Source organism: Lepidochelys kempii, chromosome 4 (genome assembly GCF_965140285.1).
Source record: "Lepidochelys kempii isolate rLepKem1 chromosome 4, rLepKem1.hap1, whole genome shotgun sequence".
Lineage (NCBI taxonomy): Eukaryota > Metazoa > Chordata > Testudines > Cheloniidae > Lepidochelys > Lepidochelys kempii.
Window position 1 is genome coordinate 102,847,591 of NC_136383.1, and position 15,116 is coordinate 102,862,706.

Genomic DNA, 15,116 nt, shown 5'->3' on the forward strand with positions numbered 1-15,116 from the left:
ACTGCAGCGGAAATTTGGAATGAGAAAGAAATGCAAGATTGGGCCTTGTTGTTTTCTTGTATGTTTTATGTATTTTGTCACAGCAGTTGTTTTTGGTGATTGCTTTGTAATTTTGTAAAACTTTAATACATCCTTTTAAAAAAAACAGTAAATTTATTTGAAGGAAACTAAGAACAAACAGTTAAAAACAAAGCACTTTACAAAAAAAAAACAAAACAAACAAATACAACATCTAATTAAGGTGAACATGTATTTGCATGTAAATAATTCAGGTCAATAATTACATCTCCTTGTATATTTGTACACACCAACTAAACAGGAGCCTTAATCTTGATTAGAGATAATTGCAAATAGTAGTAATAATAATTATTATAGAAAATAGATGGGCATATTTCCAGAACTGCCTACTTCTGTAATAATACTTAATAGTTTTGGGGTTCTAATTTATGTGTGTAATGGTTGTATGCACTTAAACACAATCTGTTGGAAATGTTAAAGTACATGAAGGTTCAATTACTTGACCAGTTAGGCATGCAATTGTCAATTTGGGGCTTTCAACAAGTACATCTTTTTGAAAATGTTCTCTGATTTTTTTTTCCCCTGTGCAGTACAATGTATCGTACTTTATAATCACCAAATGAACCCACAAAAACAAATTATGGTTTCTTCTATTACTTTTATCTACCTTTGTTCCATGAGGAAAAAGAAAAATCCTGCTGATAATTTACCCCAAAACAAAGCCATTGTACCTATATGCAAGAGATAAAACTAATTAAGTATTTCAGATGGCAGAGGGGGTGTACAGGCTGCAGTGGAAAAAGTAAAAATGGGAATTGGTAGCCAGCAGGGGAGAACAAAACTCATTTGTGACTGAAATGGAGAAGATTTGCCCAGTGCAAAGGATTTATTTTGGAACTTCGTTATATTTGTAGATTAGAAAGAGCTGAAAGACCTAATGTTGTCCAGGAAACTGCAAAAACAGTCATCAAATACTCAAACAACTGAGGAAGACTCAATAAAATAGACAATGCTGAATGGAGTGCGATGAATTAAGGGAAAATACATTTCTGTTTACTGTCTGCATTAGACTCTTCACTGGAGGAAACCTGGACTATATGCAAGGCTTGTTAATTATTCTTCAGACAAAAAAGTTCCTTCTGCCTTCAGTCTGGAAATTTAGGAGCATGTTCTGCCTTCAATCCATGTTCAGAGCTCAGAATAACATCAAAGGGAATTATGCAATCTGCATTAGTCAGAGGCACCAGGGACTAGCTGTTGGTGTAGTGCACTGGGACTCAGGGGATATTTGGTGAAATCTTAGTCCTTGTGAAGTCAATGGCAAAACTCTCATTGACTTCAATAGGGCCAGGATTTCACTTTGGTGTCAATTCTTCACTCAACTACCAACTTGCTGTATGATGCTGGACAAGTCACTTAATCTTTTGGTGACTAAGTTTCCACATTTCTCAATTTGGACTATTAATAGTTAACTCTGTAAACTGATTTGATAGTCATGGATAATGCAGATTATATAAATTGTCTCTTTTATGCAGGACAAAAGATTTTAAATTATTCTAAATAAGTGGTATTTTAGAAGCTCTCTCTAGATCTCATAGTTGACGATCACACACACACACACACACACACGCTTCTTTCTAACACAGATTATGGGAATACACAAGGGATACATAGCTTTGTTCTGTCTTTTTTCTACAATGGATGCAGTAATAATATGAAGCTCTGCTGCAAAAGGGCTGTCTTTTGTCTTCAAAAGATAAAAAGAAGACTAAAGAGTAGTGAACCAGGAGTTAAAAATTACTTGACATTAATAGTACTGACTTTTATGAGAACAGTACAGTGATTGCTGTAAATATTTTTCTTTTTGAGAAAGTAGGGGGCTTACAGGGAAAGGAGAGAATTGGTTTTTTTTTTTTCCATAATTTAAATTTAAAAGGAAAGGCCAAATGTTCTGCTCCTTTGTTAGGCACATAAGGGAGCTAATGTAAATAAAACGGAACAGAAATAGACAGAAAGTACCAAAAAGAGAGCAGTGTTATCTCCAATTAAAACAAAGCTATACGTATGAATGTGGATTTCAAATTCAGTAAGACTGATCTATTTTTTTTATAACAGCAGACCCAATCATGCACTCTATGAGAACCCAAAACCATGACTGATCCGAAAGCACTTCACATGGTATTTTGCCACTCAGAAGTACATTCTACCAATTGTCAGTGCACATGCGATATTTCTATATCTCGAGACTCAAAGAAGAATAACTATTCCACAAGTCAAAAGCCATGTACAGTCCACTCCTGGCAGGTTCATAGGTGCTGGAACTAAGGGTCGTGGGGATACTGATGCAACCCCTGGCTTGAAGTGGTTTCCATCATATACAGTGTTTACCGTTTGGTTCAGTGGCTTTCAGCACCCATATTATATAAATTGTTCCAGCACCCCAGAGTGGGTTTAATGAGAGTGATTACCACACACTGCAAGGCTGCATTTGGTCCTGTATCTTATTCTAGGTATATAAAGTACAATGAAAACACATAGCACTATTTATTTATAAAAATAAAACCATCTTATCTTGTTGACATGTTTCTCTACTAATACAATACTGTATATAGAATAAACTATTATCCTGTAATATCCCTGAACAAGAGCTATTAGCAGCAAGCAAGCAAGATACAACTTGCCTAATTTCTGGTGCAAAATACTAACAAAAACTATTTAACAGCAAACACTACATAGCTTTGAATGTAAAAAGTGCTACTGTGCATATAAATGAAGTATTATCTGTTGACTGGATAGAATGTGATATATCACTATCTGGTACACAGTGGAGAAACTCACAGAAGAATCAGGTGTAGAGGGGAAAAATTCCAAAGATGTTTTTTAAATAAGAAAAAGGAGAAAACAGGGCAAAAAATCTACTCCCAAATAGAGCCATTGGGAGTAGGATGTCATTAGTATAATGGAGAGACAAGGTGAGTGAGCTCATATATTGTAATGGTCCAGCTGCTGTTGGTGAAAGACACAAGCTTGGCTACGCAGAGCTCTTCTTCAGATCTGGGGAAGGTACTCCGAGTGTCACAGCTAATTACAAGGTGGAACAGATAGTTTGGCATAAGTAGTTAACACATATTCTAAGGGGGCATTCAAAGTGGCTCATTAACACCACTGCAGTCATAGGACAAAACAGTGGGGATTATAGTAGGTTATAATAAACTGTAAACCATGATTTTTTGTGTCTAGCAAAGTTATGAATTTAAGCTCTGAGCCTCATCTTTTGAAGGTGTTGTGCAGGTTTCCTTTGAGGATAAGGACTGAGGGGTTAGATATGGAGTGATCATTTTGTGAAAAGTGTTCAGTGTTTTTGTCTTTTTATTATTATTCTGTGTGAATTCATTCGAAATCATAGTGATTGTCTGGTTTCACTCACACAGTTGTTATCTGGGCATATAATGCACTGGATGAGGTACACCACATGTTGTGATAGGCATGTGCAGGGCGCATATATCTTGAAAGGTGGGTTGTGGGAGGTATTGATCATTATAGAGGTGGAGATACATCTGCAGGTTTTGCATCTGTTATTCTGGCAGGGGCTGGTGCTGCTTTGAGACCTTTTCACCAAAGGCTTTTATGTATTCTATAATGTGAACTGAACTATCTTCTTCTCTTTCGCTCAGATAGTTGGCTGTCTTTTTACAAGTCTCAGAATAGCTCATTCTCAAAATTAACTGTCTCTAGGCTTATTTCATCATAGAAAGTGTAATTGCGATCCAAAATATCACTTGTGGCAGGATGCTAGGATCACCTGGGTCAGGAGTTCATCTATGTGAATAACAGCATGCCGCATTTTTCAGAAGCAATTAAATGAAATGTCAACATGATCATTCATGCAGGGTTTTTGTTTGTTTCGTTAGTTGGCTGGGTTTTTTTAAAATATGTTAGTAGTCTGGGAAGAAGAGTACAAAAATGTACAGCAACTCTTAGGAACAACCCCATGAGTTTCTGCTTGGTAATGTTTGTATAAAAGATATTTAACTTTGGGCCTGCAATGGGTTAATGTTCCTAAAAAACAATTTTACACTAATATCCTCTGAATAATGTAAAACTGTGTGCCTACATTCTCCTACGTTTACTCATATTTATTACCCTACTCCATGAAGCTGACTAATGCTTTACAAAAGAAAGTATGGCAGACTGAGCCCTAAATGAACAAAGCTGGATTTAGAGTAGCAGACGCGTTAGTCTGTATTCGCAAAAAGAAAAGGAGTACTAGTGGCACCTCAGAGACTAACCAATTTATTCACGAAAGCTCATGCTCAAATAAATTGGTTAGTCTCTGAGGTGCCACTAGTCCTCCTTTTCTTTTTGCAAAGCTGGATTGCACTTGGTATTTATTTTCTAATAACCTGAAATCTCCTAACACTTCATATGGGGAAAAAAAGGCTGCTCACCTCATACACAACTAACCTTTCTTGCTCTGTTAGCATGGAACTCTAATTTTGCACAACCAGTTTGATACCTAAGAACTAAAGTTGAAACCACCATAGGTAAAATAATGCAGTAATCAAATCATATTGCTCGAACTGGACAATACATTTTTCTTTCTTGTCCTTTAGCTATGCTTGTTCTTTCTTGTCCTTTAGCTATTCTTCTGTCGATTGGAGTATCATTTAACTACTGCTGTCTTTTAGGAGGGAGGAAATTGTCTAGTGACTATAAAAGAGCAATGAGGGTCAGGAGTTCTGAGTTCTACTCCATGCTCTACCACTCACTTCCTGTGAACCCTAGGCTAGTCACTTAAACTCCCTTTGCTTTGGTTTCCCCCTTCTTTAAAATGATGAATATATAAATAATTTATTTTATTTTCAACTATAGATATCCAAGCCCTTTATAAAGGCAGCTGATCTCTATTCTCCAACCTTTACAGATTTGGCAATGAGACACAAGGAGTTTGAGCCCTGGTCTACACTAGGACTTTAGGTCGAATTTAGCAGCATTAAATCAATGTAAACCTGCACCCGTCCACACGATGAAGCCCTTTATTTCGACTTAAAGGGCTCTTAAAATCGATTTCCTTACTCCACCCCTGACAAGTGGATTAGCGCTTAAATTGGCCTTGCCGCCTCGAATTTGGGGTACTGTGGACACAATTTGACGGTATTGGCCTCCGGGAGCTATCGCACAGTGCTCCATTGTGAACGCTCTGGACAGCACTCTCAACTCGGATGCACTGGCCAGGTAGACAGGAAAAGGACCGCGAACTTTTAAATTTCATTTCCTGTTTGGCCAGCGTGGCAAGCTGCAGGTGACCATGCAGAGCTCATCAGCAGAGGTGACCATGATGGAGTCCAGAATCGCAAAAGAGCTCCAGCATGGACCGAACGGGAGGTACGGGATCTGATCGCTGTATGGGGAGAGGAATCCGTGCTATCAGAACTCTGTTCCAGTTTTCGAAATGCCAAAACCTTTGTCAAAATCTCCCAGGGCATGAAGGACAGAGGCCATAACAGGGACCCGAAGCAGTGCCGCATGAAACTGAAGAAGCTGAGGCAAACCTACCAGAAAACCAGAGAGGCGAACGGCCGCTCCGGGTCAGAGCCCCAAACATGCCGCTTCTATGATGAGCTGCATGCCATTTTAGGGGGTTCAGCCACCACTACCCCAGCCATGTTGTTTGACTCCTTCAATGGAGATGGAGGCAATACGGAAGCAGGTTTTGGGGATGAAGAAGATGATGATGATGATTGATGATGAGGTTGTAGATAGCTCACAGCAAGCAAGCAGAGAAACCGGTTTTCCTGACAGCCAGGAACTGTTTCTAACCCTGGACCGGGAGCCAGTACCCCCCGAACCCACCCAAGGCTGCCTCCTGGACCCAGCAGGCGGAGAAGGGACCTCTGGTGAGTGTACATTTTAAAATACTATACATGGTTTAAAAGCAAGCATGTGAAAGGATTACTTTGCCCTGGCATTCGCGGTTCTCCTGGATGTACTCCCAAAGCCTTTGCAAAAGGTTTCTGGGGAGGGCAGCCTTATTGCGTCCTTCATGGTAGGACACTTTACCACTCCAGGCCAGTAACACGTACTCGGGAATCATTGTACAACAAAGCATTGCAGTGTATGTTTGCTGGCGTTCAAACAACATTCGTTCTTTATCTCTCTGTGTTATCCTCAGGAGAGTGAGATATAATTCATGGTCACCTGGTTGAAATAGAGTGCTTTTCTTCAGGGGACACTCAGAGGAGCCCATTCCTGCTGGGCTGTTTGCCTGTGGCTAAACAGAAATGTTCCCCGCTGTTAGCCACAGGGAGAGACGAGGGTTGAGGGGGTAGCCACGCGGTGGGGGGAGGCAAAATACGACCTTGTAACGAAAGCACATGTGCTATGTATGTAATGTTAACAGCAAGGTTTACCCTGAAAGAGTGTAGCCACTGTTTTATAAAATGTGTCTTTTTAAATACCGCTGTCCCTTTTTTTTTTCTCCACCAGCTGCATGTGTTTCAATGATCACAGGATCTTCTCCTTCCCAGAGGCTAGTGAAGCTTAGAAAGAAAAAAAAATGCACTGGAGATGAAATGTTCTCCGAGCTCATGCTGTCCTCCCGCACTGACAGAGCACAGATGAATGCGTGGAGGCAAATAATGTCAGAGTGCAGGAAAGCACAAAATGACCGGGAGCAGAGGTGGCACGCTGAAGAGAGTAAGTGGCGGGCTGAAGACAGGGCTGAAGCTCAAATGTGGTGGCAGCATGATGAGAGGAGGCAGGATTCAATGCTGAGGCTGCTGGAGGACCAAACCAGTATGCTCCAGTGTATGGTTGAGCTGCGGCAAAGGCAGCTGGAGCACAGACTGCCACTACAGCCCCTGTGTAACCAACCGCCCTCCTCCCCAAGTTCCATAGCCTCCACACCCAGACGCCCAAGAACGCGGTGGGGGAGCCACCGGCCAACCAGCCACTCCGCCACAGAGGATTGCCCCAAAAAAAGAAGGCTAGCATTCAATAAATTTTAAAGTTGTAAACTTTTAAAGTGCTGTGTGGCATTTTCCTTCCCTCCTCCACCACCCCTCCTGGGCTACCTTGGTAGTCATCCCCCTATTTGTGTGATGAATGAATAAAGAATGCATGAATGTGAAGCAACAATGACTTTATTGCCTCTGCAAACAGTGATCGAAGGGAGGAGGGGAGGTGGTTAGCTTACAGGGAAGTAGAGTGAACCAAGGGGCGGGGGGTTTCATCAAGGAGAAACAAAGAGAACTTTCGCACCGTAGCCTGGCCAGTCATGAAACTGGTTTTCAAAGCTTCTCTGATGCGTACTGCGCCCCCCTGTGCTCTTCTAACCGCCCTGGTGTCTGGCTGCGCATAACCAGCAGCCAGACGATTTGCCTCAACCTCCCACCCCGCCATAAATGTCTCCCCCTTACTCTCACAGATATTGTGGAGCACACAGCAAGCAGTAATAACAGTGGGAATATTGGTTTCGCTGAGGTCTAAGCGAGTCAGTAAACTGCGCCAGCGCGCCTTTAAACGTCCAAATGCACATTCTACCACCATTCTGCACTTGCTCAGCCTGTAGTTGAACAGCTCCTGACTACTGTCCAGGCTGCCTGTGTACGGCTTCATGAGCCATGGCATTAAGGGGTAGGCTGGGTCCCCAAGGATACATATAGGCATTTCAACATCCCCAACAGTTATTTTCTGGTCTGGGAATAAAGTCCCTTCCTGCAGCTTTTGAAACAGACCAGAGTTCCTGAAGATATGAGCATCATGTACCTTTCCCGGCCATCCCACGTTGATGTTGGTGAAACGTCCCTTGTGATCCACCAGAGCTTGCAGCACTATTGAAAAGTACCCCTTGCAGTTTATGTACTCGGCGGCTTGGTGCTCCAGTGCCAAGATAGGGATATGGGTTCCGTCTATGGCCCCACCACAGTTAGGGAATCCCATTGCAGCAAAGCCATCCACTATGACCTGCACATTTCCCAGGGTCACTACCTTTGATATCAGCAGATCTTTGATTGCGTGGGCTACTTGCATCACAGCAGCCCCAACAGTAGATTTGCCCACTCCAAATTGATTCGCAACTGACCGGTAGCTGTCTGGCGTTGCAAGCTTCCACAGGGCTATCGCCACTCACTTCTCAACTGTGAGGGCTGCTCTCATCTTGGTATTCATTCAGGGCAGGGGAAAGCAAGTCACAAAGTTCCATGAAAGTGCCCTTACGCATGCGAAAGTTTCGCAGCCACTGGGAATCGTCCCAGACCTGCAACACTATGCGGTCCCACCAGTCTGTGCTTGTTTCCCGAGCTCAGAATCGGCGTTCCACAGCATGAACCTGCCCCATTAGCACCATGATGCATGCATTGGCAGGGCCCATGCTTTCAGAGAAATCTGTGTCCATGTCCTGATCACTCACGTGACCGCGCTGACGTCGCCTCCTCGCCCGGTATCGCTTTGCCAGGTTCTGGTGCTGCATATACTGCTGGATAATGCGTGTGGTGTTTAATGTGCTCCTAATTGCCAAAGTGAGCTGAGCGGCCTCCATGCTTGCCTTGGTATGGCGTCCGCACAGAAAAAAGGCGCGGAACAATTGTCTGCCATTGCTCTGACGGAGGGAGGGGCGACTGACGACACGGCTTACAGGGTTGGCTTCAGGGAGCTAAAATCAACAAAGGGGGTGGCTTTACATCAAGGAGTATTTCAGGCAGGACTTCACGGAGGGTTCCAATAAGAAATGGTGCACCTACGTTATTGTTCTTATTGGAACAAGGAGGTTAGCCTGGCCTGTGATTGATACATGGCTAGATTTACCTCGCTGCACCTTCTCTGTGAGTGACTGCAGTGTGACCTAGAGGAATGAGTCCCCTAGACAGGGGAGGGGGGGAAGCAAATGAGTACAAAACAAATCTGGTCTATTTCTAGTTTTGATCCACTCCATCTATCTTTTACATCTTTGGCTGGCAGCAGATGGTGCAGAAGGACAGCATGCCATCCACATCTCATGGCTGCTCGGCAGAAGATGGTACAGTATGACTGCTAGCCATCCTCATCTCTTGCCTGCCCGGCAGAAGATGGTACAATACAACTGCTAGCCATCCTCATCTCTTGCCTGCCTGGCAGAAGATGGTACAGTACGACTGCTAGCAATCCGTATCACCTGCCTGCTCACCATAAGACGGTTCAATAGGACTGACTGCAGGACTAAAGAGAATGACCTGGTCAAGTCACTCCAAATTTAGTCCCTGCGCCCATGTCTGCCCAGGCGCTCCCAGCCGACGTGGCCAGGAGCACCTCAGACACGACGAGGATGGCTACCAGTCGTACTGCACCGTCTGCTGCCAGAAGGCAATGGGTTGCTGCTACTGTGTAGCAATTCTGTACCGCGTCTGCCAGCACCCAGGAGACATACAGTGACGGTTACCTGAGCGGGCTCCATGCTTGCCGTGGTATGGCGTCTGCACAGGTAACTCAGGAAAAAAGGCGCAAAATGATTGTCTGCCGTTGCTTTCACGGAGGGAGGGAGGGAAGGGGGCCTGACGATATGTACCCAGAACCACCCTCGACAATGTTTTAGCCCCATCAGGCATTGGGATCTCAACCCAGAATTCCAATGGGCAGAGGAGACTGCGGGAACTGTGGGATAGCTATTCACAGTGCAACGCTCCGGAAGTCGACGCTTGCCTCGGTACTCTGAAAGCACTCCGCCGAGTTAATGCACTTAATGCACTTAGAGCATTTTCTGTGGGGACACACACACTTGAATATATAAAACCGATTTCTAAAAAAAACTTCTATAAATTCGACCTTATTCCGTAGTGTAGACATACCCTGAGTGACTAGACTAAGTCAGTGGTAGAGACAGAAACAGAACTTAAGTCTCTTAACTCCCAGTCCTATGTTCAACCTAGTGGGCCACAGCTATCCTCTGAAAAGCTCATTGTGAGACTTAAAGAATGGTTATACTTTGCTTCCTTGTCCTTGGATGAAAGGTGCTAATATATATATATATATATATATATATATATAAAGCAAATTATAATTTTATATAAATATAAATTATTTTGTTTAATTGTGACTAGAGAGGACTGTGAGGAACTTCAGATGGGCCTACCAAAGCTATTTTACTAGACAACAAGTTGAAAGATGAAATGTTTTGTTTACAAAAGCAGGGTTGTGCACATCAGAAGGATTTATTTGAACTAATCAAACACACTGTCGGGTTCTAAATTAGCCCCACGGAAAAAGACATGGGCATCATTACAGACATGTCAATGAAAAGTATTGCCCTAATGACAGCATGTGTAAAAAATGGGATAGAAAATAATACTGAAAATATTGTGATGCCCTCACCTGGAATACTGTGTTCAGTTCTGGTCACCCCCATCTCAGAAAACATCAAGCAGATATTAAAGTTCAGAGACAGGCAACAAAAGTTATTGGATGCACAACAAGACTTTATCTATGAGGAAAGATTGGAAAGGCTGTGAATGTAGTTCAGAGAAGAAATAAATATGAGGCCACATGATAAAGGTATAAAAATAAGGATAGAAAAGGTAAATTGAGCACCTTTATTTACTCTCTTTCATAATACAAGAACAATGGGATATTCAGTGTGGTTTAAAGAAAACAAACATAAAATTGATAAAAATGAATAGTTTTTTACACAACTGATAATTAACTTGTGGAACACACTGCCACAAGAGATCACTGAGGCCAATAATTTTGTAGAATTCATAAAATTGCATGTACGCACAGTGACAACAGTTGTAATGAAATGAGATAGGATGAATAATCTTTTAGAAAATATAAACCTTCATGATTCAGGGCATAAGCAGACAACTACCTAAGGGCTTGTCTTCACTTAAGTGTAGACACTACAGAAAACAATGGGGGAGAGGGTGTTTCTCCCATCAGCGTAGGTAATACACCTCCCCGAGAGGTGGTGCCTAGGTTGACAGAAAAAATCTTCCATTTACCTAACATTTACCTAACACAGGGAGTTAGGTCATCTTAACTACACTGCTCAGGGATGAGGATTTTACATACCCCTGACTGATGTACTTAAACTAATCTAATTTTCTAATGTAGACCAGGCCTAATAGAGGTCAGGAGAGAAAGTTATTCCACAATTTTCTATTATGTGGTTTCTTGCACATGCCTATGAAGTATCTGGTACCTACTGGTCATTGTCAGAATCAAAATACTGTGCTTGATAGACCAGGAGTCTGATCCAGTATGGCAATGCCTATAGTCACAATATAAAAATCATGTTGGAAAGAAAAATAATATGTCCTCTTGAGAAAAACGGTGTGCAATTTCTGTTAAAAGAATGTCTTTTTAATGACCACATTAGAGAAACAATTGATGTTTGTTGGACAAGATTGCACAAATGAGTAGGGTTTCTTTGTAAAGAAAGCTGCAAGGGCAGGGGGAAAAGACTCAGAAGTTATTTCTGGTTCTCCAGATCTTACGAATTAGCAAATCTTTTCATACTGCATTTTCATAGCTAGTCTGCTAACTTTTCTTCCACCCCACCCCAGTCGGCACAGCTGACACCACATCTAATAATGCAAACAAAACTCCATCTACATCTGACATTCATGCAGGCTGGTAATATACTGTGCAGTTGATTATAAAGAAAACCAACCCACTTGCGCTAGTGTTTCAATTCTCTGTTTTATGCTAACCCGAAAAAGTAGAAAGAGACATCTAACCCACCAATTTGGGAAGTTGCATTTCATTACCGATATTTACTCTGGCTGCAGGAGATTCAGCCTTCTTCCACTTGCTGAAACATGAAAGGTTCCTTATTTTCATTAGTGTTGCTATCTTGCACAGAGACTGTATCAAAGGTATCAGAAGGTTTTACATTACTGTACTGAAAATTATCTTCTCAAACTTTAAAATGAAAGTAAATCCAAAGTAATTAGTTATAACTGCATTGCTTCGCACTAGTTGAAATTAAATGGTAAATATTTGAAGTAATAACAATTAAAAACTAAGATAGCTTTCAAAGTGCTGTTTCCATGGAAAATCCAAATGAAAATCCAATACAAATCCTGATTAAAACCTAACCAACCAAAACACTGCAGGTTACCGAGATTCCAGTTAAATATGACACATGAATACCTGACAGGTTTCAATTCCAATTCTATTTATGTCAGAATGATCCATTAATATTAAAGATTAAATTACCAGAATTTGAGCAATACAATTGTTCTGTGTAGCTAGACAAGTCATCTTAAAATTTGGATCAGAGAAAGCATTCACTCAAATGTCAAATGCTACATTTATAGACGACCAAAAGTGCATTGCATCTTGTTCTGTCATCACCTATTGACTAATGCTAACAAAAATTACTGGAGGCAGGTGACATGCCACTGTCTAAATCCTGTTTTTAAAAGTGGCAGCAGAATTCAAAAGTCAGTAGAGTATAATTTTCATTGCAATGTCACCCACTTTTCACGGGGTTCAGTTCAAGATTTTGTGAATATGACAAAAAATCTCCCTTACTGTCTGTAATCCTTGCATTATACCATTTGAGACTTTATCATGCTACTCTTGTTTTGGAGGTGTTCATGACATAATACATAAATTTAGTAGTTTGATCTGGTTGTGCTTCTACTTATTCTGAAATCTGTCTAATTTCAAAGGGTAAGTATGTAATCCTAACAAAGAAAAGTTACTTTCAACGTCCAAAAAATAGCCTAATTTCATTTTAAAGTTTAATAATTAATGCATTATAATGGCAGTTGCCCCACAATTTCCAAAATTTAAGCAAACTAGAGTCCACTGTATGTTGGAATTTCTGAGAATAAATTTGGATAAAATCACTTTCATTATCTACTGAAGAGTATATCAAAGGTTAGGATAAATCATAGTCCTACAGTTCATCCAAGATTCTGCGTTTATATATTGCTTTATACATATTGTGACTCAGACAGTTTCTGAAGAACTGTGAACTTATTCAATTAAATCTCAAAAATACTTGCCTTCATTGCACTGTATCTACCTGGATATAGCCAGTGCTTTAGCCTCATTTTCCTAAGCACTAAATTTCACCCTTAAATTAACAAAAATACAAATAAATAACAACTTAGGAAGCAGACTCACAAAAGCTTTCATTTTTTCTACCTTCTAAAAAGAAATTTTAATACACACACATCTATAAATGGGAAAATGATAACTGAACTTATGATTATTATTATTTCCACGGAGGGGGGGGTCCATTAATCTGTATGACTTGAAATAGCCATGCATTGCTGAAATGCAGACCTTCCGCAAATGCAGACTGCTGCAGTCCTTCTTCCTCATATACATTAGACATGTCAATTTCCTGACCAATTTCCTGAATGATCTATTTTTATTGGGTCAATATGTCTATTTTAGGAATAAAACAAGAACAATTTTTAATTGCTGATCTAAGCCTTTGAAAGAAGCTAAAGTCATGCACAAAGCCAAACCAAATCTATACTGGGTTTGAGGAGCTGATGACACTCACATACACTACTATACAAACTTGATTAGCAAACTCCTCATTTCACACGTCAGCACTATGTACTCTTTGACATGCAGTAGTCTTTGACATGAAGTAATCTACTATATAGTTTAAGGGTATCACTCAAAGCCCACTGAAGTCAATGTCCATTGACTTCACAGAGCTTTAAATAAGGGTCAATAGGTGTGGAACAATAACTTTAAGATCTATTATAAAAAGTATTTTAAAGTCCACTATTTTCTAATTATAGACACAAAAGAAAATTGCAAACTACTAAGTATTTAATTACCATAATTTTGTAATTGCTGAAGAATTACTCATACTGCAAATCAGGATGCATTCCCCACCCCATCCCCATATTTCTAAAAAAATCCTTAATTTAAATGATATATTCGAAAAGTATTTTTCTCAATATACCGTGGAGCAAAAAATAAAACAGTGCTTTCCTTTTCTAAATAATTCAACATGGAGTAGAAACCTCAATATTGTTTTGAAAACATGTTATGTAATATTGGGAGAAAGGGAAGACTCTAGAAGGAGATTTTTAATTCCTATTTTCTTTATGCTGATGCTGCACAAATTCAATTTCAGGAAAATGTCATAAGCAATGATTGTATGACAAATAAAAAAAAATGGAAGTAAAAAAGAGAACACAGGTCCCTTATCAGTACCTTTTGTTAAAAAAAATATTGTGTATGCAATTTAATTTCCTTGAACCCAGCCCTTGCACTGATATTTTTTTAATTATTTAACTGTTTCAGCAATGTAATTTTAAAATAATGTAAAAAAATGCTGCTGATTTTATTTGTATGGTTATGTTCCATTATTTTGTATAGCTGCATTTTAACAAATGTTACCATTTAAAATAAAATAGTTATAATTTAAGCTATTTTATTTTATTATTTTGGACTGACCTTTCCACATGTCTACTTATTATGGCTCACTAGTGTGATTATGTGTGTGAATGTCATGTTTGCCCCTACCATTTTCCATATGCTCTGCCTCACCAACACTGCCATCCGGCGTAGTCCTTTCGTAGTTGTCCTCTGGGAGTGGAAGGGCACCCAGTCTTGGCCCTGATGAACTCTTACTGCTTGGTGTTTCTGACTCCTCCAGACCGCTGTCATAGCAACTCTGCAATGACCCTTGATGTGGGTCCTGAGGCTGACTCACAACAGAAAACGTCACTCTACGAAATGGCTGCAAGAGAAAAGATTCTGAATGTCACTGAAAAGTTAGGTCTTTGAACAAGTGATTCTCAAAACATGACTTATAACATACTAATATCTTAATGTTGACTAACTGAACATAAAACTTTGAAGTTTTGCCTAATTTAAAATAAACAATTTGTACTCTTTGACTTTGCACGAGGAATGTCATGGATTTTTCAGTTTGCAACACTATCAAGTACCTTCATGCAGTCTGGCAATAAATCTGTTTCAAAAAACCTATATCAGGTAAGAGAGAAACTATACAAGATTTACAAGATAAATGCTCAAATTTGAATTATGTTGTGGCAGCTGGTAACACTAACACACACATAGACCTTTTTAAAATCATTGTCTGTGGTTTTGGAAGCCCATCCACGTAAGAAAGATAACAGAAA

General features: G+C 40.3%; 1 protein-coding gene across 5 annotated transcripts in view; it reads right to left on the reverse strand.

Moving 5' to 3' along the window:
• PCDH7 (protocadherin 7) overlaps positions 1-15,116 on the reverse strand; it is a 392,863-nt gene that overhangs the window by 203,311 nt on the left and 174,436 nt on the right. For 2 of the 5 annotated variants that reach the window (XM_073342323.2, XM_073342326.2), the window contains exon 2: positions 14,494-14,710. The exons of 1 other annotated variant lie outside the window; for it this stretch is intronic. In XM_073342323.2, coding sequence (XP_073198424.1) covers positions 14,494-14,710 — 217 coding nt within the window. The remainder of the gene's footprint in view (positions 1-14,493; positions 14,711-15,116) is intronic. 2 more of the 5 variants (XM_073342325.2, XM_073342324.2) reach the window with 2 other exon arrangements.